This window comes from Leopardus geoffroyi, chromosome A1 (assembly GCF_018350155.1).
Source record: "Leopardus geoffroyi isolate Oge1 chromosome A1, O.geoffroyi_Oge1_pat1.0, whole genome shotgun sequence".
Taxonomy (NCBI): domain Eukaryota; kingdom Metazoa; phylum Chordata; class Mammalia; order Carnivora; family Felidae; genus Leopardus; species Leopardus geoffroyi.
In genome coordinates this window covers 235,780,185-235,805,648 of record NC_059326.1, presented here as the reverse complement: position 1 = coordinate 235,805,648, position 25,464 = coordinate 235,780,185, and the positions used below count along the sequence as shown (strand labels likewise).

The window sequence follows — 25,464 nt, the reverse complement described above, 5'->3', positions numbered from 1 at the left end:
CGCCTTGCAGGCTTTTGGCGAGGTTTAAGTTAGAAAATACAGAGAACGCGTTTAATACCCTGTTTGAAAAATAGTGAGGGCTTACAAATGTTAGTTGCTCTTTTTACTGTTACTAATAAATCTCTATCAACAAACCAGTTAAGGGGGAAGGTGGGTCTTCAGCCTCAGCAACAAGGGCAGATTCCCCGGCCCACTGTGGGAGCCCGCTTCCCCAGGGTTCTGGGTCTTCTGTCCCTGCTGCTCTGCCTCCTCTCATCGTGGGATCCTTGGTGGCAGAATGTCCCCAGATTCAGCATCCATCTCACCCTCCTTTGCTTTGTCCCCTTGTTTTCCACTTTGCCCTGTACCCCATTCATGCGGAACCCCATTATCTAAGAATCCATACAATGATTTGGCAGGTCCCGGACATTAATAGCCAGCAGTGGCTTGATTCTCTAAGAATATGTTTGCCCTAATGGGAAGCCTTTGGGGTCATATAGAGCTCCAAGTCCCCCAGGCTTTCTTCCCAATGCGATTAGTCGTGCTGTCCTGCGGTAGGTGAAGACGGCAATGTGAGACTCTTCCAAAGAGCCAAAGCTCTCGGAGGTTAAGAAGAAGAAGCTGACCTGGTGGAGAGAGGTTGCTTCGGTTAATGGGATGCTTAGAGGCACAGGGCTAGCGTTTGCACAAGTGACAGTCATGGGATGCCAGTTGGCATTGTGCAATTAGCGCATCCATAAAGGAGCCTATTAAGCGTTCCAAGAGCCAAGGTAGCTTGACAAGTTCCCCTGTATTAAGTTAGGGCTGGAGCCCCAGAGTGATCTGGTTTTTAGTCAGGAGGAACGGGTACATTCAAACAATTCCCACAGGTAAAGGCAGCCAGAGCCACCCACTGGGGTTCCACGGCTTCCTCCAAAGGGATGTAGGGAGTGCGGTCGAGCGCCGTCCAGCCGTGACAGCCCCCAGCAGTGGCCTGAGGCGGAGCAGCCCCGGATGGGAGCAAGGACGAAATGTCAGCACCACGGGCAGCTGCACCAGGCGGTCAGTTCTCTAACCGTGGGAAGCACCAAACTCACCCGGGGAGCCTGCGTTTGTATTTCCCGCAAACATCTGGGAGTTCTCAAAATCCCTGGTGAGCAGAAAAGAGTGCGGAGAGAAGAAAGCAGTCCAGGACGGTTATCAGCTTTGTCAAGATCGAGTGACCTGCCCTCCATACCCTCCTTGAAATGCTTCCTCGTAATTAAGACCTCTGCCTTTAGCAGGCACATCCGTTTTGGTGCTTGGTGTGAACTTTCAGAACAACTCACCGAATGGCAGTCCTTCAGGAAAGGTCTGTGAATACGTGGGTAGTCTCCACAGCTTGGCTGCACAGACAGTTCATTTCGGCCCGACCGGCATGCAGAAGTGGAGACGTCCACGGTGTTGACGTGTGTTTTTGTAGAATATAGTGGATCATCGGCACTGTTCTGTGTTTTGAAGGAACCATTTCTCTCTCTCGTAGCTTTGGCATGGTCCACGACGGAGAAGGCAACATGTGCAAAAAGTCGGAGGGGAACATCATGTCCCCTACGCTGGCAGGACGCAACGGGGTCTTCTCCTGGTCACCCTGCAGCCGCCAGTATCTACACAGATTTTTAAGGTAGGAACTCCGAGAGCTGGTCGTGTGTCTCTGCGTGCCTTTGGCGAGCCCTGCCCGGTCAGCCTCGTTCTGTCCAAGCAGCCCAGGGGTGGCTGTGACTCCTGTAGACGGTTCCCATTTGAAGATGCCACTCGGCCAAGAAGTTTGCCAGACACTTCCTTAGAGCACCGAGTCTGGCAGGCTTAACCCGACGTCACTTGACCTTGAGGCTCAAAGGAAACCCAGGGTGCTTACCAAATCAAAGTATTTGTCACCAACGTTTGGTTTTTTTAACTTCTCACTTCTGTAACTAACCATTTTGTATTCGTGAACAGAAAGACCTGTGCGCACGATTATAAAGTACACATAACTTGCGTGCGCACGTGTGTGTGTGTGTGTGTGTGTGTGTGTGTGTGTGTGTGTGTTTCTTCTTCCACAAACTACATTTCTTATTAGGAGGGGAAACTTGAGTATATATACCTTAGCTTGGCTCTAAATTCCTGTAATTTTAATAATTATTTTTGGAAAGTTTTACTATAGTGCTAATTCATCTAGGGTCTAGAACATTGGGGAAGCAGGGTTTGACCCCCTGAAAAAGAGATAGTAGATTTTAAGTGTTTTAGAGAAAGAAGGGACTTTAAGAAGCAGCTTTAGTTGGCTAGTAAGGCTGGATCTCCCCCCAGATCTCAAGACTTTGAGTTTGGAGTTTGGTTTTACCTGTTAACCCTGAGCGTACTTCTGACTCAGAAGGTCGTGTGCAGATCAGCAAGTGTGCTGTGTGTGGTCATGCAGAGAATGGGTCCTCCCGCCCTGTGGTCTCCCCTTCTTGTGGGGCCTAGATGTCACTGCAGCTGGTGGTGACCGGAGCAGGACAGGGCCGCATTCCTGGCAGCGAGAGCGCAGCTGATGGCCCGGATCGCACGGGGTGGGTAAGGAATGTCGTCTCCCCACGTGCTCTGAAGGAAAAGGGCATGACGGTGAAAGAGAGGGCCAGCTGAGCTCAGCAGCAGCCCCAGCTCCTGCCACAGGGGAAGTAATGTGGGGAAACAGAGTCGGGAATGGAGTCTAGGCATTTTGGCCCCGGGCCCTGGCCTCGCTCTACTGATCCCAAGAAGCCTGGAAGCAAATAGCCAAGGAGAAGCAATTCAATTGAAATCATGGCTTCTCCTTTTGTTTTTATCTCAACAAAATTAGTTGGTTCAAATACTAAAAAGATGAGGGAGAGCCTTTGTTTGGAAAGTAGCTTCTGGGGCGCCTGGGTGGCTCCGTGGGTTAAGCGTCCAACTCTTGATCTCGGCTCGGGTCATGATCCCACGGTTCATGAGTTCGAGCCCTAGGTTGGGCTCTGCACTGACAACACGGAGCCTGCTTGGGACTCTCTCTCTCTCTCTCTCTCCCTCTCTCCCTCTCTCCCTCTCTCTCCCTCCCTCTCCCTCTGCCCCTCCCTTCGCACTCTCTTTCTCTCTCAAAAATAAATAAACGTAAAAAAAAAAAGAAAGTAGCTCTTAACTCAGTGAAGACAACTCATCTCTGACCACCAGCACAGGCTGCTGGCACGCGGGCCGGAGAGTGGAGGTGTCGTGTCCATCTGAACCCCCAGCGTCCCTTGTCTTCCCTTGTGAACACACTCTCCTGGGACCCGGCAGTGGCCCCTGGAACAGACTGTAGTCAGATGTTTTTGTCCCTCCTAAAATTTGACCCACTTTCCACCTTCATCATTTCTTTTTAAGTTTTTAATGTTTATTTATTTTTGAGAGGGAGAGAGAGTGGGAGCAGAGAAGGGGCAGCGAGAGAGGGGGACACAGAATCTGAAGCAGGCTCCAGGCTCCGAGCTGTCAGCACAGAGCCTGACGTGGGGCTTGAACTCACGGGCTGTGAGATCATGACCTGAGCCGAAGTCGGACACTCAACCGACTGAGCCGCCCAGGAGCCCCGACCTTTGTCATTTCAAGAGCGTTATTTCCCTGGTTCTGGGAAGAATTGCTTCGGCTCAGCAGGGAGAGCATGCGTGTTCATTACACAGAAACATACTCTGTTTTCCCAGACACATGGAAGGCTCGCACCCGCTCTCTGACAAACACACCGGCCCTCCACAACCCACTGATCCTCGTCAAGGAGATACGAAGCGTGTGCTTCTTGATTCCCAAAATGCATCCGTGCTGGCAGGAGACGGGCTGCCGTGTTTAGTTCTCAATTAGATGCGTTCACATTTCTGAGATTCAGCATGGAAGGTATATTCTTGGCAGAAGGTAGCCGCCAAAACCACCTTCCCGTAAGACTTCGGAGCAGGTCATGACAAGAAAACAAACAAATAATTAGAATTGACAGTCGGCTGAAGAGGAAAAGCAGATGGAAATAAAAAATGAAGAGGCAACGAGAAAACACAGAAATATGTCAGTCTTAAAACGCATGCTTAGGCTGCGCCATTGAAGCTTGAGATTGGGCAAATTTGGTCTTTCTAGAAACCAAAGCAAGAAAGGAGATCAAATCTATTTCCTATTAACAGAAAATAGGGCAAATGCTGATATTTCAAGGAAAGCAAAGCTTTTGCCAGCGCAGAATTCTTTAAAAAAGATGACACTGTGTGTATATATATATGTACACACACATATATGTATATGTATATGCTATGTAAAATATATTACATACTCATAACTAATTATATGGCATACCGTGAGTGCTTATAAATGTTAATAGACACACATGACGAAGACGTGGATAGGAAGTGGTTACCTGTGCACGCGCTTCCCCACGTCACCTGATGACCTCCCCCTTTCTACCGTCCTCTGGAACCCCCGCTAGAGGGGGTCCATCCTGGGCCTGTCCCAGGCACCAAGACCACATGCTCTCACCTTTCCCGTTTCTGCCACACCATGATGCCAGCAGGTGAACAGGGGACACGTAGCTGCAGGGTGCAGGACCCACATCGGCTCGACCAGAGTTTGTGGAAGAAAAACAGAATGGCGACACCCAAGAACCACCAAGTTAGCGGCCAGAGTTTATAACTGATGCCCGTTCCTACAGTCAAAACGGAGAACTAGTTTTTCCGAGCCAGGGATTAAGGGCGAAAGTCCGAGGTTCCTGTTGTGCCCGATAGACCCCATTCAGGTTTCCCCCAGCCACTCTGGCTAGCTTCGATGAGCTCCTTATCTTGGGTTCTAGGTTTTCTTTGTTGTTTTTTTTTTTTTTTTCTCCTCTCTTTCTCTCTTTTTCCCGTTATTTTTTTGGTCAAGCCCCTTTTCTTTCCTTTTTATTTTTCCGTTACATAAGTGACATCATCTAGTTTGTAGCACACCATAGGGTGGGGTCACATGGGTATTTCTTTCTGTTGGTACCCCCAGTTTGCCCCTTATCTCAGACTGCCCCCCACACGCACGTGGAGCTGTGAGCCCATGGCTGGTTTCCCTTTCTTGCTGTCTGTTCATTCAATTCTCCAGATGACCTTGCACGACTCTTCTGAGCCAGCATCCTGACTACCAGCCTTCAGCTTGGGGTCCCTCCCCCTATCAGTCAACGTACTTAATGCCTACCGGAATGATGGCCGCCTTCCGTATCTTATGGCCCCACAAAGAGTGAGAATTTTGTGGATAATATCCGTCTCCTGGTAATATAAATCTGCATTCTAGGAAGATACGCTTGATCATTTTTCTTTTATTTCTATTACCAAAAACAGTGTGGTCATTATTCTCCCATTAGGGTCGTTCTGACATTTGCTGTTCCCTGTGTGGGGTCCTCATAGGATCGAGGTGGGGATTGTTAGCATGGTTTGTGGCTCTTTCTGACGCCGGTTCAGATTTGCTTGAGGTGCGTGTGAGCGTGTGTGTGTGTGTGTGTGTGAAGAATTCTGCTTTCCGTCATAAAAAAAGGGCATGAACTTAAGCTCACGATGCTCTTATTGGTATTAACAAGGGAAATTTGTAGTCTTCTGTATCACAAATCTTCCCTGTAATTTTCTAGATTATTTTTCAAAATGTTATAGCTTTTTCATTTTAACGGTGATGATGAAGATAAACATTTTTGATTTTTTTGAAACATTCTCGGACAAATATTGGAAAGCCAGGGATGCGAAGTTTGGGTGTGCAGTGAGAATCAGCATCGTAAAAGAGTCCAGATAAAGTTTTTAAGCTGCCAAGAAATATAGGAGATCTCGTGGAAGGGAAATTGTTATATGCTTAGGGAACAATTGTTTTGATGACATTAGATATGGGCTGTGATCTTCGAATCAGACTGTGACCCTCGGAGGGGTTGCCAAGAGTCTGGTTCAAAGACATGTTTGCTCTGGGATCCCAGGACGGTTCGATGTCTGCTCGAGTGCGCTCATTTGTTTTTGTGTCCACCAGTAAAACCCTTGTGGGGCAATTCCGTAATAAACCTTTATTTGCAAGAACTTTGCTAATTTCTCTGGGCCACATGATTATAAACAGATATGCAAGATTACACATGTCACCCATTTGTTTTCTTGAAAAGTTACATTTTCCAAGAGAGCCTCCCATTGTCAGATTCACCCAAGCTTTCTTTTACTTGGGGTGACCGGTCGTGAATCAGACACGTCTACACTGTGTTAACAGTGGTGTCTTCTTGGTGTAAGGAATCGGAGACTGTGTTCTTTGACATGTTTGCTGACTTCCTGATTTCCACGTAATCACGATCCTGTTCTCCGCCAATGGGGCAGCTGTTTGGATCCGATCCCAGCAATGAGTAAGGACAAGTGGCTAACTTATAAAGATGAATCCACTTGCCTTTATTAGCAGTCTAGCATTTGGTATGTGGAAAAAATATATAATAAAGGACCTCGGTTGGTCTGAAGTTGTCAGCACAGCATTTCTCCACAGTTGGTAGTCAAGAAGGACAGATACGTGTTTGGAGTAAATTCATCGACCTAGTCAGTGAAGTCATGCGTCATTTCCTGTGAACGGACACAGACCTCATCCCATGTACTCATGTCTGCGTCTGGGAGACCTAGGATTAGGGCAATCTTAGCTCATTAATTTAGTTGAATGACAACGGGGACTCATCTTCAATGGGCTTTTTAAAAATGCGAATCCTTTACTGCAGACCTGTGAATGTACCTCCCCTCTGACCCTGTGAATCGAAGTCAGTCCATGGGAAAGGGGGCCGTCACTGGGAACCAGGAGTTTAAAGGATGCATGGGTCCCCTTCCATACCCCATACGCCCTCTGTCAATGAGAAGGTTTGATTTGACCCGAGAGCCCGTTAAGCACACTTTTGGGTGTAATGGAAAGAATGCACTTCAGTTCACATCTTGCTCTGCTGTATAACGTTTGTCTTAAGAAAAACCAAGCCACAGCTGTCCTTAGTTTCTGCAGGAAGACGGGAGCGCAGGCACTGCCCTGTGACAGAAAGAGCAGCAGAGGGGGTCAGAGCTCAAATGCTGATCGTGGCTTTACCAGGCGTGTCTGGGAAGGTCTCGACCTTGGCCAGTAATATAATCTGTTCCAAGGGCCCCTGTTCCCGACTCGGACAAGGTAGAGAGACGACTGTAAGATCTCTCAAGCTCGTTCACCTTTTATGGCTCGTCAATCAGAGTGGGAAACGGACTTTGAAATACCACTGTGGTGTCTCTGACCTTGCCTTGTTTTTTTATTAACGTTATTTTTGTCGTGGTTAAACAGATATATAGAAAAGCACAAAATGATGAGGGTTCCGCTCAGTGAAATTTCATACAGTGAACGTGGTGCTGTACCGTCTTCTCAGATCAATGTACAGAGCTCAATATAATAGCCAAGACGGGAAACAACCTGTCTGTCGTCTGTCTACAGATGAATAGCTAAAGATGAGATATACGTATGATGGAACGTTATTCAGCCATGAGAAAGATGGAAATCCTGCCATTTTTGACAATGTGGTTGGACCTTGAGGGCGTTATGCTAAGTGAGGGAAGTCAGAGAAAGACGAGTACTGTATGATCTCATTCATCTGTGGAATCAAAAGAACCAAACTCATAGCAACAGAGAGTGGAGAGGTGACCGCCACGGTGGGGGTTTGGGGACATTGGTGAAGGTGATCACAGGTACAACTTTGCAGTAAGATGCATGGGCTCTGGGGGCTCTTGTGCGTGGCATGATGACTAGAGATTGACGTACTCTACGTTTCACAGCTGCTAGGAGAGTAGACCTTAAAAGTCCTCACATGCTCACAACTCTAAATATGTGGGGTGATGGATGTGGTAACTAGCCTTTATAAAAAGGCACAAGACACAGTGACTACGCCAGAGATAGCCCTTCCCCAGAGATGGACATTCTCCCGATGCAGGACACCATAGACTGGTTTTGCCCATTGCTGAACTCCCTATGAATGGAATCGTGAGCTATGTGCTACTCGGCATCTGTTGCGATTGGCTAAATATCATGATTACGAGGCTCATCCTTGTTGCTACCATAAAAATATAGCATTGTTTACTTATTTTTAATTGCATGAGTATGCCACAGCTTATGAATCCATTCTGTTGAGACATTTGAGGTTCGGATTTGGGGCTATTAGAAGAAATGCTACTCTGCATAGTCTGTGTGTTTGCTTATACATCCCTGATTTTACGTAGGACTGGAACTTCAGGGTCATAAATACACAGTCTGGAGTGTCCATAGACACTGCCAGACAGCTTCCCTAAGTGGTTGCACCAAGTCACACGTCTAGAGCCATTACGAGCGTTCACATGGCTCTAAATCCTGGCCGTAGCTCGGTCTGGTCGGTCTTTTCCATTTTAGCTCCGTCGATGGGGGTAGCGGCATTCCAACGTGCTAATTAAAGAGATCCTGGATGGGGCGCCTGGGTGGCGCAGTCGGTTAAGCGTCCGACTTCAGCCAGGTCACGATCTCGCGGTCCGTGAGTTCGAGCCCCGCGTCGGGCTCTGGGCTGATGGCTCAGAGCCTGGAGCCTGTTTCCGATTCTGTGTCTCCCTCTCTCTCTGCCCCTCCCCCGTTCATGCTCTGTCTCTCTCTGTCCCAAAAATAAATAAACGTTGAAAAAAAAAAATAAATAAAGAGATCCTGGAGTGCCTTTTTCATGTTTAACGGACACTCGAGTAATCTTTAATGACGTGCCTCTTCAAATCTCTTGTGAATTTGTAAAACTTAGGCTTTAGTGTTTCATCTTGTATCTCTTGATGGGAGTGCTTTATATATTCTGAGTAGGAACACTTTGTCCATTATGGAGAACATGTACTGCAAATATCATCTTTCACTCTGTGACTCAGTATTTACACTGTTAATGGTGTCTTTTGGTGAAAAGAAGTTTTTCTTTGTGTCACGGAGACCAGATTAATCCCTATTTTTCCTTCAGGGTTAACGCTTTTTTGTGTATTGTTGGGAAAAAAAAAAAACTCTGCTTACCCCAAAGTCCTGAATATATTCTTCCATGTGATCTACAAGCCTTATCGTTTTGCTTATCACATGTAGGTCACCTGACTTTCGTCCAGCACATTCAAATGAGTCAAACACATTTTGTTCGTGTGGATGCTATGGGGGATTGTTCCTACAGTGACAGCGCTTTTCCTTCTTACGTCCACACCGTGGGGTTTTCTCGCACCTGCCCCATTGGCTGCACGCTTAGCTGTGAGACCTGCTGGGGCCGAGGGTAGAAATCAGACGTGCTCCAGCGTGAGCCAAACCAGAAGGACCAGGGTACGATCAGCATGGGGAGTTGCAGCTCTTCAAAGGTGAAGCTAATTGGAACCGACTTTTACATCCCAGTAGTGGTATGTGTGTTCCTGAACCTTCTTCCAGGCTCCCAGTCCGTGAGCTTCATTTTTCTTGGCCAGGCGGGAACCTTGTCCTCAGGCCATGTGCTCATACATTTACACAAACTATAAAAATTCCTGAACCTGTGAACCTTTTTGAATTTTCAGTCTCTTGCTTGGGCCGGTCCGTTTGGCCGACATGTCCTAATTTCCTGTCTGTAGGGTAGGGATAAGATTGCCTCCCTGATGTAGCCTCCGGGAGATACTGGGGAACACTGAACTAGTGTATAGAAATCATTTGTGATCCATCAGAAAAAGGTTCTATGGAGTTCCAGAATTGCTAAGTCCCTCCTGTCTTGGAGTGTTAATTATGCTTTTATTCGTTTTTCTTCACTTCAAAATATCCTTTTGCACTATGATTGCCTTAATAGTGGTAGACAAGTCATTTATGGAACATGCACAATGAGCCGGCCACTGCTCTGAACACTTTCCTATCATCTGATTTAATCTCTCTTTCTCGGTTTGCTCTCAGAAGGCTTCTGACCTCCTTGTATGTAGGATTAATTCTTACCACGGTTAACTGGTACCACCCCTTGTGTTTTGTGTGTGGATATTAATTGAAGGTATGCATGCATGGACTCCAAGGCAGTGGGATCTGGGACTGGGCCATGGAGACTGAGGCCAAAATGATCCGGGTCAAGGTGGGTGACCACACAAAGGAAAGTGTAGGGATGCATGGGTGGGTCTGCTCTTGGTCAGTATGTTGAGAATATGCGGGGTGGGGGATTTTTTTGCTTGTTGAAATTTGTAAGTAAAGTTTAGTTGCTACGTGCAAACACTGTTTTCCCTTCCTCCAAACGCAAAAATTTTAACTATGCACGTAGGGAAGGGAATACCGTGTTTGTGTAGGAAAAAATCATTCGTTGGTCTTTAGCCATCTGCTAGTGAACTTAGGCAGAGTTAATTTCCTCCTTGACTTGGGAATCGAGTCAGAAATTAGCGTGAGTGTAGAGCATTACTGGTAGAAATTGCTGCTGTGTTCCATGGCAAACCTCCGGAGGCTGTGAGCTGTGGTGCAGGTGGTCCCTGGCCCCGGGGAAGGAAAGAAGGGAGGGAAGGAGGGAGGGACTGACGAGAGGAAGCGGGGAAGGAAAGGAAGGAAGAATGGAGGGAGGAAAAGAAAAGAAAATTCTGGTCTTTGAGGTTGATTGTGTTTGCCTTGCCCAGTGCCCATTGCCATCTGTTGATCGTTCATGGCAAGAAGCATGCATAAAAGGTGTCTGCCGTCGGAGCTTCTCACGTTGTCCATCTGGTTGTGCGATTCCGTTTCCCTCTGCCCCGTGATAAGCTGGAGAAATCTGATGAAGAACAAATTGCCCTCCTGGAAAAGATGAGATGCGTTATGAGCAATTTGAGGACCTGTGGCCCCCGGATCCAAAGATAATCGAGATTGATGTCAGACCCCTGGAGAAAAACGCCCCCTCCTCTCTGTTCGGGCTGTGTTGTCAGATTGCATGAGAATATCAAGGCGTAACTCAGCGCGTATCTCTGGTAAGTCTTCCGGAATCACGAGCAGCACCATCTCTCCTCTGCGTTTCAGCACTGCCCAAGCTCTGTGCCTGGCTGATCAGCCGAAGCCTGTGAAGGAGTACAAGTATCCTGAGAAGTTGCCGGGAGAGTTGTACGATGCAAACACTCAGTGCAAGTGGCAGTTTGGAGAGAAAGCCAAACTCTGCATGCTGGATTTCAAAAAGGCAAGTGATTATTGGCAAGTGCTCAGTGCAATGTGACTCATAAAACCGTTTTATTCAGTGTAACGGACATTGATGGATTCTGCATTTATTGGGTACCTACCAAATGTCAAATCCTGTATGTGAAAGCTGGTCTCCTATAACAGGAAACACATGTTTTCCTGGCAAAGCAAGTGATGGTAGATACTGGTGTGGGTATCAGTTTCCACTGGAGAACTGACTTGGCCCGTTAGTTCAGCGCTTTCTCTCTGATTTATCACGTGGGAGCTCAGCAGTAACCTTTGGTTGGTGTAAGTTGGCTAACTAATACTCTGCGTTTTTTTCAAACGCGGTTAAGCAAACAGCACCGCCCTGCTCTATCTTCCTCAGATGTAAGCGGAACTTACTATGGAGAAGCAGCCTGTCTAGGGCTTCTGATTATTGTATTTCCCAAATACGGGATTGCTAGAGAAGTTTCTCCTAGAAGCTGCTATCTCCTGCACTGAGTCCGGGGCCATCACTGGCGTGGCTTCCTAACATAAACCCCACATATGGCAGAGACGCGTGCTTGCGCTGGACGGGCAGACCGATGGCGATCTAGGAACTTTCTGTACCGAGCCACAAGGGAAGGGACCCATACATTAAATGAAAGCCACTATTTTTGAGATCTCTCTTACTGTAGTTTATAAGGAGATCGAGAGGAAAACAGACAAAAATACGATCCTCCGGGAACCTCCACCATTTCATAATGCGCCGGGAAAGTTTCCGATTGAAATCTAACGTGATAATCTCTTTTCTTCTAAACTCAAGGAGAGCTCCCCCTAAGATCAATTACAATCCATGTGCCACAACTGGATTCTCGTCCCCTCGGCTGGGTAATCTCAGCCGTAAAGAAGAGCGATAAGTCAGTCACCAGCAGCACGTATCCCTCATGTTGTCCTCTTTCATGGGCAGAACGTGTGACATCCCTAAGAATTTTGCGTGTTATTCTTCCGTTGGTTAAGGGAAAGGAGCGTAACACTAATTGGTGTTTTTCGAAGGTGGGATTTCCTACGGCACGCTTCTGGTTTCCACATTATTTTTGCTCTGTGACCGTGGGCGATGGCAACCAGGGTAGCCTAGCGCCACTTGGAAAGTCCCAGAAGTTAAATGCAGTACACCTTTCGTCATTGAGGGGATATTTACATGCAGTGAATCACCAATGTGTTTACCCACGTTTGTAACACAGTGTGTTACCAGCACACTGATCGGGATGTGGCTTACTTCTGTAAAGCCGAAAAGTTCCCTCATGCCCTCTCCCATTCAGTCCCTTCCCCACCCCGGTGAGCAACCGTTGCTCTGATTCCCAGCACCTTAGGTACACTTGGCCTATTCTGGAGCTTTGTAATTGCCAAGGAAAGCATTTGCAGTGACGTGGATGGAGCTAGAGAATATAATGCTAAGTGTAATAAGTTAGAGAAAAACAAACGCCGTGTAATTTCAATCACACGTGGAATTTAAGAAACAAAACCGGAGAGAGAGACAGAGAAGCTGACTCTTAACTCTAGAGAACAGGGTACCGGAGGGGAGCTGGGGGTAGAGGGTGAAACAGGTGAGGAGAGTTAGGGGCACACCCACTGGGATGAGCGCTGAGCCATGTGTAGAACTGTTGAATCACTGTATTGTATACCCGAAACTAACACCGTGTGTTAACTACATTGCAATTACGATTAGAAACCTCAGTGACGAATAGAAAACGAATATGATGTTCGCTGTTGGTTTTACATAGTTACCCTTTATCAAACAGACAAAGTTCCTTTTTGGGCCTAGATCGTTGAGAGGTTTTATCACAAAAGTGTGTTGACTTTTGGGAAACGTCTTCTGCGTCTGTTGATGTAGTTATATAGTTTCTCTTGTTTATTAAGTTAACTTGAGGAATTGTATTGGTTGGTTTTAAACTTTGTCTCCTATTGGCCACGCTTCTTTTTTAAATTTTTTTAATGTTTTATTTATTTTTGAGAGAGAGAGAGAGAGAACGAGCAGGGGAGGGGCAGAGAGAGAGGGAGACACAGAATCCCAAGCAGGCTCCAGGCTCCAAGCTGTCAGCACAGAGCTCGATGTGGGGCTCAAACCCAGGAGCCGTGAGATCATGACCTGAGCCGGAGTCAGATGCTTAACCGACTGAGCCACCCAGGCATCACACTCACATTTCTTTTTCAGTTCCCTCTTTCCTTTCGGAGTAAACTTGCTTTTAAAAATTCTATTTTTTCCTCAATTTACATCTTAGCCATACTTTCTTACACTAGTTTTTAGTGGTCATTCTAAAGATTATAGCCGCATCTTTAATTTACAGTCTATGTAGAATTAACATTGTGCCACTCTATGTAAAATGCAAGATCCTTACAACAAGTCAGTCCATGTGGCCCTCCTTCACACTGTACTGTTGTCATGTATTTTATTCTGTGCATGTTACAAGCTACCTGACACAACGTTCTAATGTTTGTTTTAAAATAGGGAGTTACGGGATGCCCGTGTGGCCCAGTCGGTTCAAGGGCCGAGCGACTGGCTCTTGATTTCGGCTCAGGTCATGATCTCGGAAACCGTGAGATCGAGCCCCACGTTGAGGCTCTGTGCTGACAGCCCAGAGCCTGCTTTGGATACTTTAATTTATTATTATTTTTTAAATGTTTATTTATTTATTTCGAGGGAGAAGGAGAGAGTGTGAGCAGGGGTGGGGCAGAGAGAGACTCCCAAGCAGGCTCTGCACTGTTAGCTCGGAGCCCGATGCGGGGACAGGTCTCACGGTTCCGGAGGTCGTGACCTGAGCCGGAATCAAGAGCCGGACGCTCAACCGCTCAACGGACTGCGCCACCCAGGTGCCCCAACAGGGAGTTACTTTTAAATAAAATTGGACCGTCTTTCACATTCACCCACCAATCTACCACATAGTACTTATGCATTCTTATGGATCAGCTTCAAATCGTATCATTTGCTTTGGCCTGAAGGACCCGATTTAGCGTTCCTTATAGGCTGCATCGGCTAGCCACAGAGGATGTCAGCTTTTCTCTCTCTGAAAATGTCATTATTTCACCCACCACTTTGAAGAATAGTCTTTCTGAATATAGAATTCTCAACAGTTTTTTTCTGTATTTTTACCCTTTAAAAATTTGAAGGATATAATTCCACTTTCAACTGGACTCCGTTGTTTCTGATAAAAAGTTGGTCATCATCTGTAGCTTCTGCCCTCCCTAGTCACTTGTCTAGACAATTCAGCACGCTCTACGTTTGGGTTATTTTAAGTTTCAGTTGCCAGAAATACCATCTAGTTCTTTGCAGTCTATATCTCTCTACTGGAATTTCCCATTTTTTTCATTCATTCTGTCTACTTTTTCCTTTATAGCCTTGAGTATATTTATAACGTAATACATGATCACTTTATGTTATAAAAATTTATGTGAAGAGGTGATCCCTTGTCCCTTTGAGGCTTTCTTTGGTTCTTCCCTAGGGCTCCTCTCTTTCAGTCTGTCCTTAGCGCAAGGGCAAAGCCTGTGCTCTGGAGTGTGGTTCTCACTCAGCAGACGTGGACTTCGGGCTCTCCACTGAGGGCCCAGACTGCTCACTGAGGTCTCTCCACCATGGGCGGGCCTGAACTCCGGTGTCTCCCAGCACGGTGTGGCCTCTGTCCTCCAGCCTGTCAGCTCTTAGCCCAAAGCTGCTGCCTTGTGCTGGGCCATTCGAAGCATCATGTAGTATGTCAGCCATTCACCCCACGGATCAGGAGGGACCTCAGGAAATCCTCAGGCAGGCACCTGCAGCCCCCAGCTTAATGTGGCTTTTTTCTTTTCTGGTCCCACATATTCTCATGGATTCTGGCTCCTTCTGTAGGCCCAGCTCTGATCTCTGCACCGTCCATTTGGGGGGACTGCATTATCTGCCTGGGACCCACCTCTGCACCACGGTCAGCAAGGTGCTCCAGGCAGATTGACGGGGCCGCGGTGTCACTCAAATTACATCTCCCTTCTCTTGAGGGACACTACTGTGCTGCCTGTTGCAAAGTGCAGAACAATTGGCCCAAATATTTTGTCCAGTTTTACGTAGTTTTTGTGTGCAGAGAGGTAATCCTGGTACCAGTTAACGTCGTCATGGACCGTGGAAGAAATATCTTCTCAAGTTAAACAGTAATACATCCATTAGAATCAGTGAGGCCAGCTCATTCCCTATGATGTAAAGTTGTTTTTCAGCATAAATAAACATGACGTATTTTCTAAGTTAAGTACCATTTGTGTGGCCACAATCTCTAGGATCCTGAACCTCAAATTTAGTTATGGTGCAGCACTTAAAGTATCTTCCAAGTGAATTAAAGCATCTCACAATATTTTCACTAATAAAATTTAATTTTTTTTTACGAACTCCTTCCCAGAGCACCTGGGTGGTTCAGTTGGTTAGACATCCGACTCTGGCTCAGGTCATGATCTCACGGTCCGTGAGTTCAAGCCCCGCGTCGGGGCTCTGTGCTGACAGCTCAGAGCCTGGAGCCTGCTTTGGATTCTGTGTCTCCCTTTCTCTTTCTGCCCCTCTCCCACTCACTTTCTGTCTCTCTCTCTCTCTCTCTCTCTATCTCTCTCTCAAAAATAAATAAACATTTAAAAAAATGTAAGTGAACTCCTTCTGAAATGTTATGAAATGGGTCTGTTTTGTTAGGTTGAAGTATAAAGATCCAGAGTTTACTGATGGGAGAATATAAAATAATAACCAGCAAATTACCTGGTGCCTAATCCCGCAACTAACACATAAGGGCTTCTCAATTGCACATTTGCTGAGCAGGGGGATAGACAGAGGAATGCTATTTTAGAAAAGGGCTCTTTAAGTCGCTCTGCTATTTAGTTTGGGCAAGTTAATGAATAATGTGAACACATATGTATCTGTCTCTGGAATAAATAGATGTGCATATGGTGTATGTGTGTTTACATACTCATGCGTGAGTTCACGCACATATGTGGCCATGGCTTTCTCTGCCCTCTGAGGACTTGCATAGGGATCATTGGAATTAGTGATGAAAGAACCCTACTTCTTCAAAAACAAAAATAAATAATTGCAATAATTTATAGATCCCATTATAACATCATTTGTAATGGGATTTCAGTTTGTATTTTTGGAGAGTCTAATACAGACCGTTTGAGATCACGGATCTGGTAGTGCCGAACTCACAGTGTGGAAATCCCCAACACTGCCCTCTGAGAACGTTGGTTTTATTTGTGGTGTCAGATTGTGAGGTTGAACTTAACCAAGTCAGTAGGACTGAAACCGGTCTTCATAAACATAGCTCTTTTTTTTAAGTGTGTTTATTTTGAGGGTAGAGGGTGAAGGGACAGAAAGAGAGAGAGAGCAGCAGAGGGGGCATGGGGTGGGGAGGGGGAGAGAATCCCAAGCTGGCCTCAAGCTGACGGCACGCAGATCGACGTGGGGCTCGAACCCACGAACCATAAGATCACGGATCTGAGCCAAAACCAAGAGTTGGACGCTTAACCAACTGAGCCACTCAGATGCGCCATGCACGTAAGCTCTTAAACTGGGGGACAGACTCGCAAGTGAGTGCCCTCGTTAAAGACCATGCTCCTTAGCTGCAAAGACGAAAGCAAGTGTGGACTCTCCATGTGCCTTTAGCTTTGTCCTCCCTGAGTTAAGTGTTAGTTGTCACGTCGTCATCGCGTGTGTTAGCATCGCGTCTTCATCTAGCGCCTCTCCTGCCCCGTCAGCATCAACATCAGCGGTGCCTGGTGGCCTGACCCTGGTCTGAGATGCAGACTGCCAGAGCGACTTGGAAACCTGATCCCCTTTGTGTCCTGGGTACTGTAGTGAAACTGGGAGCTTCCCCCCACACCCAGCATGTCTTACATTCCAGCTCTTTGACCCTAGACGTATGATTTAATAGGGTCTTTGTTCCAAGAGGACCCTGAAATTTAATAAAGGATGTAATGACATATAACAATAATGGTTAATTTAATACAATCCTTGCACACTATGTCCAGAAGTTAGCAGTTAAGTCAAAGTATGATAAAAGTGGGAGGGTGTCATCGGTTTTTGGTTGTTCAGTTGTTTCGTGGTCATTTTATTACCTAATTCTTTGAGATGCTAGAAGTTTCATGTGGTTTCCAGGATAGAGTGTCACATTTTTGTGAAACGTCAGTTACATCTGTAGGGTACCAAGGTTTCAAATACATTTTGCTATGTTGGAAAACAGCATGGATTATATGATATTTCAAGGCTCTTCTCACTCTTGTGATTTGTTTTGGCCTGGAGTACGGTGTTGGGGATCAAGCTGGTTCCAGGATGGGCTGAAATACACAGGCGGCATAGGCCAGGCATAGACTGAGTTAGTGGGTCACGTGCCTTAGGGGCAAGCTATCATCCACCTCCTGTATTTGAGAGCTTTGTCCTTAGTAAAGTCAAAAAAAAAAAAAATCACCTTTAATGGTATCTTCCATTCATAGTTCTGTATTCTACAGAATGTTTCTGAAAACTACGATGTAAGAATATTGTGAGAATACTTTAAATAGTAGGGTCTAGATCTAGTATTTTCATACATAAGGTGCCCTGTCTATGTCTTCTTAGATGTTTTTACAATCGCATCTCATTGACCGTTACTAATTTCCTTCCATAGGAAAAATGGTCCCGCTCATTCCATCCAAGGTTTCCACAGGAATAAACTGACAGATGTTCAGCTCACTCAGAAAGCGTTTATTGAAAGCCAGCTAGGTATTGAGCTCTGTGTCAGGTAGCTATGTCAAATACACAGGAATAATTTAACATTTAAAAAATTTTTAATGTTTATTTTTGAGAGACAGAGCGTGCATGGGGGAGGGGCAGAGAGAGAGGGAGACACAGAATCCGAAGCAGGCTCCAGGCCCTGAGCTGTCAGCACAGAGCCCGACGCGGGGTTCGAACTCACGGACCGTGAGATCATGACCTGAGCCGAAGTCGGCCGCTCAACCGACTCAGCCACCCAGGCAGCCCTAACTTAACATTTTAAAACACCATTTATTTTGTATCGTCTTGGATAGTCTTTGAAACTGCCCCATCCGTTGGTAGCACCCGCTCCCTGAGGCCGCGGCCGTGAAGCCCGGCAGAGCGGGATTTGGGCTGGAGTCACCTCCCACCCGTGGAGTGAAGGAAATGTGTGCTGCGCTTGGTGCCCCCGGGGTAGTGGCCTGAGTTGGGTGTGTTAACGACAACCACTGCATTTAGCTCCCAGGACAGGCCGTGAGCGGGACGGTGTGGGGGGGGGGGGGGGGGGGGGGGGGGTGGGGTGGGGGTGGGGGTCCCATCCTCAAGCGTACGAGGCGGACACTGCCTGCCCGGATCTGCCCTTCCAGTCCACACCGATGTGCCTCCCTTCCCGGAAGCCCGGACTCTCTGCCCAGCCACTGTGTCCATCTCCCATGTGACCCGACCACAGGAGCGACCTCGTTCCCATCCACCCATTCATTTCTTTATCCATTCATCCACTTGTGCCTTCATTGGCTTACGTGTCCAAACCCAGCCTCCGGACTTCATGGTGAGCCGCCGCTCCAGGGCGGGGACGCCTGCCTCCCACTGCGCTACCGACTCTGGTTCTGATCCACCACTTTCCCACCCAGACATCGAGCCTGCGTCCGTGAGCTCCGATTTCAAGGGAGCTTTATTTATATCCTGGTACCCTATCAAGTCGTCACCCTGCAAGCCAGCGCTTTGCAGTTGTCTCTTTGGAGAGTTGCAGACGCTCGGGCCCCTGCTCTTACGGATTCCTTGAGGTCTGCTTACGGCTCTGATCCGTAAACGCTGTTCTGGCCAAGAACAGAGGCCCCCAACTCAGCATGCCGATTTCGTGAGAGGCATTCGCCACCGACGTGACACATTTGCCCCAGTAACGCTTCGCGACTGAACGCCGGTTCACATCTCCAGAACAGTTGTGCAGATCATTTAAGAAACGTTAGCCTCCTGTGCGTTTGAAGCTACCACCAGCGTTCCTGAAGGTTCCATCCTTTTCTGAGTCGTACTCTCGCCCCTCTCTAGGATGTTCCTTTGGGCGTAGAAAGCTATGAAAGGAAAATTGATTCCTTGAACTTGGAGAGACTTTCACTGTGTAAATCTCAGATCTTGTTTTATTTTACTGCCCTATCAGCCATGTGGGTCTTCCTTCCTCTGCCCAAACCCTTTGTTCTTTCTCCCTTGAATGTCATTCCCTCTTCCGTAACAAAGTCCGTAAGCTCAGGAATTGGCTGAGACGTCATATCTTCCCGTGTGTCCTTTCCTGAGTCTTCCTGCTTGCACGATATGGTGACTTACAGCAAATTTACCCCATTAGACCGTGCTTGAGAGGGTGGGTCTGGGTCATATTCCTTATGGAGTCTCCCTCCTAGCAAGGCAACTGGCATATTCTAGGCCTTCATCAAAGGTTGGGGATGGGGGTGCCTGGGTGGCTCAGTTGGTGAAGCGTCTAGCTCTTGATTTCAGCTATGATCTCAGGTTCATGAGTTTGAACCCCACATTGGGCTCTGGGCTGACAGCTGAGAGCCTGCTTAGGATTCCCCCACCCCCCACCCCACGCTGTCTCTGTCTCTCTCAAAGTAAATAAATAAACTTGAATAATAATTAAGAAAAAGGATTGGGGGTGGTGGGTGGGTGGGTGGATGGATGGGCAAGTCAGAAAATTTCATAATCAACTTTAATTTAGAAATGAGGATTCAGACTTGGAGAGGTGAAAGAATAAATTGTACAGTGTTAGGCTTTATCGAATCTTTTCAATTTCTGTAGTTTGCTCCAACCTCGGGATTCAGCCTATTTTACTTGTTAGTTTAGGAAAGATGATTTTGTGGGGCGCCCGGGGGGCTCAGTCAGTTGGGCGTCTGAGTCTTGATTTTGGCTCAGGTCATGATCTCATGGCTCGTGAGTTTGAGCCCCAGGTCAGGCTCTGCGCTGATGGCACACTGAATTCTGTGCTTGGAGTTCTCTCTCTCTGCCTCTCTCCCTGCTCACACATGCCCTTTCTGTCTCTCTCTCTCTCTCTCTCTCTCTCTCTCTCTCAAAATAAATAAACTTAAAAAAATTTAAAAAGTACATCATTGTGTCAAATTGATGATAACTACATATGAATAAATAAAAGCTTCAGGGATGGAATGAAGTCGGGCCGAGTCTAGAACATGAGTCTCTGAATCTTCTTTCTTCTTTACCATTTTCATCTGCTGCTGCTAACCCGCTTTTAATTTATATCTGCCGTTTTCCCCTTCGGTCATTCAGTGATATTTTATTGTAGATTTGTGGACCATTTGTAACACTAACGACCTTTTCTCCCCTGTAGGATATCTGCAAAGCCCTGTGGTGCCACCGAATTGGAAGGAAATGCGAGACTAAATTTATGCCTGCAGCAGAAGGCACCGTTTGTGGGCATGACATGGTAAGGACCTAATCTCGGGTCATGGGTCATGCTCGGATGTCACAGCCTCTCTACCCACGCACCTCTCCTCCTCCCGCGCTGGTATTTTGTCAGCCCGTCTTCCTCATTTCTATGTGCGAACCTACCCCTGGGTCAGAAGATGGGGTTTAATCTCGATTGGTACCGGGAGGGGGCTCCTTTCTCCTCTTCTTCCTTTCCCGATGATGTCATTGGTGGGCCATCTGCCACTAATAGATGTGGATGCCAGGCGACAGGTGGCAACCGCATGTATTTAATGAGGGGAAACATTAAACCCTTGACCATATTTTAACCGTGGGCAGCACCCGCATTAGGTAGTGCTGTTAAAGGGACAGGGCATCAATTCGAGGACCCTGGAGCAGACCATTCTGACCTGTCGTCTCCCCTGGGAAAAAAAAAGAGAGGCGCTTCGGTAGAGAAAAGAGCTACATAAAGCAGCACATTTATTACTCACTGGTAGAGAATGATGATTTTGTCATTGAATTGAAAGGATCTTAATATCCAAGAGTGTTCTTTTGACTCCTTTGATTAAACCTGTGATTTCACTGTTCTTTTTAATATATAAGACTATTATTGAGGGGGTGCCTGGCTGGCTCAGTCGGTTAGGCGTCCGACTTCGGCCCCGGTCGTGATCTCGTGGGTTGTAGGTTCAAGCCCCACGTCAGGCTCTGTGCTGACAGCTCAGGGCCTGGAGCCTGCTTAGGATTCTCTCTCTCCCTCTCTCTCTCTGCCCCTCCCCCACTCATGCTCTCTCTCCCTCTCTCTCTCTCTCTCAAATAAATGAACATAAAAAACACATCTAAAATATAAGACTGTTGATAAAGATGGAAATATACGGGACCCAAATTATTACGTAACCATGTCTGCAAGGCTAGGCGTGTGACCTTTTCAGTGATGCTAATGAACGTGAAAGAGAAATTCATGCCTAAATGTCACTGGTTCATACGTGTAGGTTCCAAAGCAAATATATCACACCCTGAACGTATTTTAATGGGAGCATGGACAGAAAGGGTTAAACATGTTAGCAGACAGGGCTGACACGTGCTCCCAGGATAAATTCTGGCGACACCGACAGAGGGAATGAAGAGCTAGGAGAGCCCCTACGGCAGAGACCCCTATGTTTAGTCCCTCAAAGACGGGGGTACTCACAATTAAATCCTTCTAGAGATATAAGCAACAGGAGTTAAATAATTCATACCCATAAAACTCTGGGGCACCTAGGTGGCTCAGTCAGTTAAGCGCCCAACTCGAGATCTCAGCCCAGGTCTTGATCTCAGGGCTGTGTGTTCGAGCCCCGAGCTGGGCTCTTTGTTGGACTCCGCACTGGGCATGAAGCCTACTTACAAACAAAATGTAATCAATATGCTTTTAGAGTCTCGGAAGAGGAGAGGAACCTGCCGGTGTGCCACAACGTGGAAAACACACATGGTCGCGGCACGCCAGGGAATTGGCCTGAGCAGTAAGCCGCAGGTGGTCATAACCTTCTGCACTTAGTTGGTTGACCTTTACTCTTCAGGTGACAGTTCGCAAAACGAGGCTGCTCTCCGGAACGATTGGCAGAAGCTGCAGCCCACGCAGGCCCCGGGGGGTTCTCAGGTCGCCTGCTTCCTGTAGGACCAGCTCCCTAGCTCTGGCGCTCCCTGAAAATCACCTATACATTCTCGTTATGTTTTATTTACCGCAAAAGCACAGTCAAATCGGTGGTTCTTGGTATTTTCAGTTCATTTCCCTTGTCGGGCCAGAATACACGCGGGACGGCGTCAGCGCTCCTGTGAAATCTCCCCTTGCTGTTAATTGCGTGCCTTCCTGTGTTACTGGCTGTCGTGCGTCCCTGAGCTTTATCGGTCTAGAAGCGTGTGTTCCCAGACGTCAGTGTCACAGTGCTTTGGCCGGTCCCGGTAGGTGCGTTCTGGGTGATTGGCTACAACCATGCCGCTTCTGTGCACTTTTCTCCTGGACGGGAGCCTGTTTCCTTCCACCTTGCGCTGCCTGCGAGGCTTGTGCGTGGTGGAAAATGGGGCTGATGTTGATTGCATTTTGTAGCATGAAGCTCTATCCTGAGTACCTCAAATACAGGCGGCCCTGACGACCACCGTGTGAGGGCGAGTCTGTCGCGGCCCCCCTCGGGCACTCAAGAACCTTTCCAGGGAAGGACGCTGGGTTCCTTTGTTCTCATGCCAGAGGAATCCAGGGCAAGGGGCTGGGACCACAGCCCAAAGCGTAGGAAAGCAGATTCTAGCCCTCTAACAGTTGTGGGCCTCTAATGTAGAATTAAACCAGCTCTCACGTTACCCAGATCTGACACTCGGTGCTCGGTGCTTGGCCCCTGTGACCACATCAGATTTTTGGAGCAGCCCGGCCTGGTGGTACGCATCATCGCTAAGGTTCTCGGGGGGGAGGGGGGGGGGACACGCAGGCTCAGAGCACTGGAGTCACCTGCCCCAGGCCACACGGCAGCAGGACTAATACTGAGGTTCCTTTTCTCCCCGCTCCCCGAGTCAGCAGCTGCATCTTATCGGGGTGCTTCCCGTGTGGGCTGGGTTTGGAGGTGCCATGCAGACTCCAGGGACAGTATCAGAGCAGGAACGAGCACGCATCGCGACATCTCGCTTGCTAAGATGAAGCCTTCTCTCGAACGCCGCGTTGTCCATGAATAAAATACAAATGGTGAGAAACGTAGGGTGGTCCCGGAAACCTAACTGGTGTTTTGGTGGAAATGGCGTGTGCGTACTTAACACATGCCCTTCCCTGACCCGCTCACGGTGGGCTCCCCAGCTCTGTGACCTGCGTGGACTTGATACATAAAGTCGGTGTGCACGTGGATGCACGTGTTTGGGCCCCTGTACCTTCATGCCCACGTGCATTTCCCCCCCCCCCCCAACCTCCCTCGGAGAAGTTACGGTGTTTTCTCCTCAGACCTCCAGAAAGTTTTTGTTTAATAATTTTTTTTTTGTAGTTTATTTTGAGAGAGACAGAGAGAGATCGAACAGGGGAGGGCAGAGAGAGAAGGGAGAGAGAGAATCCCAAGCCAGCTCTGCACTGTTAGCACAGAGCCCAACCCCAGGGTTTGAACCCACACACTGTGAGATCGTGACCTGAGCCGAAACCAAGAGTCCGATGCTTCACCGACTGGGCCACCCGGGTGCCCCTAAAAGCAACTTGTAAAGGGACGGTCCTGTAAGGATATTCGGACGAAAGCAGCAGCATTTCGCTGGCAAGAATACCAACGGCAGCAGCAATTTCGACAGCAGAAGACCGGAAACCACGCAGATGTGCGTGAAGAGGGCAGTGGCTGAAGAACCCCACCTGCAGAAGGAGAGCCCCGTCTGGGCGCTGCAGCAGATGATCCGCAGACATCCCGTAGGCGGACAAGCAGAACGAACAGAGCATGTGCAGCGGGCCCTCACTGACCGAAGGAAAAGGAAGTCGTCATCTGTACAGTTATTTTCTTACGTCAAAAAAAAAAAAGAAAGGATAAACCCAAAATTTGGAAGAATAAACGTAAATATTTGCTGTACTTTTAAAACAGAGTGAAACCACATTTTCTTCAAGTAATCCTTACATGCCAGAAGCAAAAGCAACTGGACCCAGACACCTGTCACCTTGTTGGCTCGACCAAAACTGTAACAGAAGCATTGTTTCGAGTGGCTTTAAAACCTGAAAATATTTTCTGAGCTTCAACGTGTTGGTTCTTGCTTTCACACTTTCTGGGTTGTGTGTTAGAAAGCTCTGACTGGGTGATTTTTTTAAATGGGACAAAACAACCACAGCAGACCCCTGACTTGTCCCTCCCGGTCCCTCCCGGTCCCTCCCGGTCTCTGCCAGCTGCAGGGCCCTGCCCAGAGCCCACAGGAGCCAGCCCTCTGCTTCTCTCAGCTCCTTCTCTCCTCTGACTCGAGGCCATTGAGGAGCAGGTCCCCTGCTGTCTTCTGTGCACCCCTCACCGGGCTGAGGGTGTCAGGGGGACTTCAGGACTTGTTCTAGCACCTGGGGGTGAGGGCAGGGAGGTAACAAAAGAGAGACTTATTTTTTGCTTGTGGGAAAGAATCCAAGAATTGAATGGATGAGATTTCAGTGCTCAGAATTTCTTATGTTCAAGTTTCCTTCCTTGACTGGTGTTAAATCAAACCACTTGTAATTGCCAGCAAAGGTCAAGTGGCAGCCATCTGATACGTTTTCACCCGACACAACAATGAATAATTGAAGTGTTGTTATTTTCCTCTTGTAAAGTACCATTTTTTCTCTTGGAACAAATCCAGTGGCCCTAACCTTGGAGCCAGACGGGAGGGGACTTGACCCTGTCCCTCACCCCACAGCCCTCAGGCCAGGCTCTGCTTGGTCCCTGCGGGCCAGCAGCAAGGGACGAGCAACTTCCTTTTCTCCTCTCAGCAGATGGCCTGAAGATTGTCGAAGTCTACACCAAACCATGGGTGGAAAACCAACAGCATTGAACACCACGTGAGATGAGTAGCCTTGACGTGTGATGGAAGCAAAGACAACGCGTGGCTTTGGGCGTGAACTGACATCGACGAGCGTTGCTCTTGAGAAGGGACAGCTGATGGCATCTCCAGCCGCGTGGGGACACGTGCAGCTCTGTGTGGGCTGTGTTATCTCCCCGGGAAGCAGTGTGACCTCCGACCCGCATCCGCCGATAACCTCCGGGCTCCGGGCTTGGAGCCCAGGTGCTTGGGAGTGACGGCACAGAGCATCGGCCAGAAATGACAAGGTGTTGAGTCACACGGAACCTCCAGCTGGACGTTTCTACCCGAGGCCCTGTCTGCTCTCAAAGAGCTATGAAAAGCACGTTGTTCTCGGAGAGACTGGAGTTCACTCACCTGAGAGCCGCACGATCAGGCTGAACGTTCAGTTCGCGCAACACCACTTAATTACATGTGGTGAATTCCAGCAGCTCGGACACTAGAAAATGGTTCTTCTGTGTATCTTCCCTCTACGGGGATTTATAAACCGTGCTAGGCTGGAAAAGGAAAAGGAAGCAACATCCACTCACTGT

At 47.8% G+C, this 25,464-nt stretch overlaps 1 protein-coding gene across 1 annotated transcript in view; it reads left to right on the top strand.

Moving 5' to 3' along the window:
* Positions 1 to 25,464, top strand: part of ADAMTS16 (ADAM metallopeptidase with thrombospondin type 1 motif 16) — a 160,072-nt gene that overhangs the window by 60,690 nt on the left and 73,918 nt on the right. Inside the window, exons 9-11 of the mRNA XM_045442729.1 lie at positions 1,481 to 1,618; positions 10,894 to 11,047; positions 20,340 to 20,435. Coding sequence (XP_045298685.1) covers positions 1,481 to 1,618; positions 10,894 to 11,047; positions 20,340 to 20,435 — 388 coding nt within the window. The remainder of the gene's footprint in view (positions 1 to 1,480; positions 1,619 to 10,893; positions 11,048 to 20,339; positions 20,436 to 25,464) is intronic.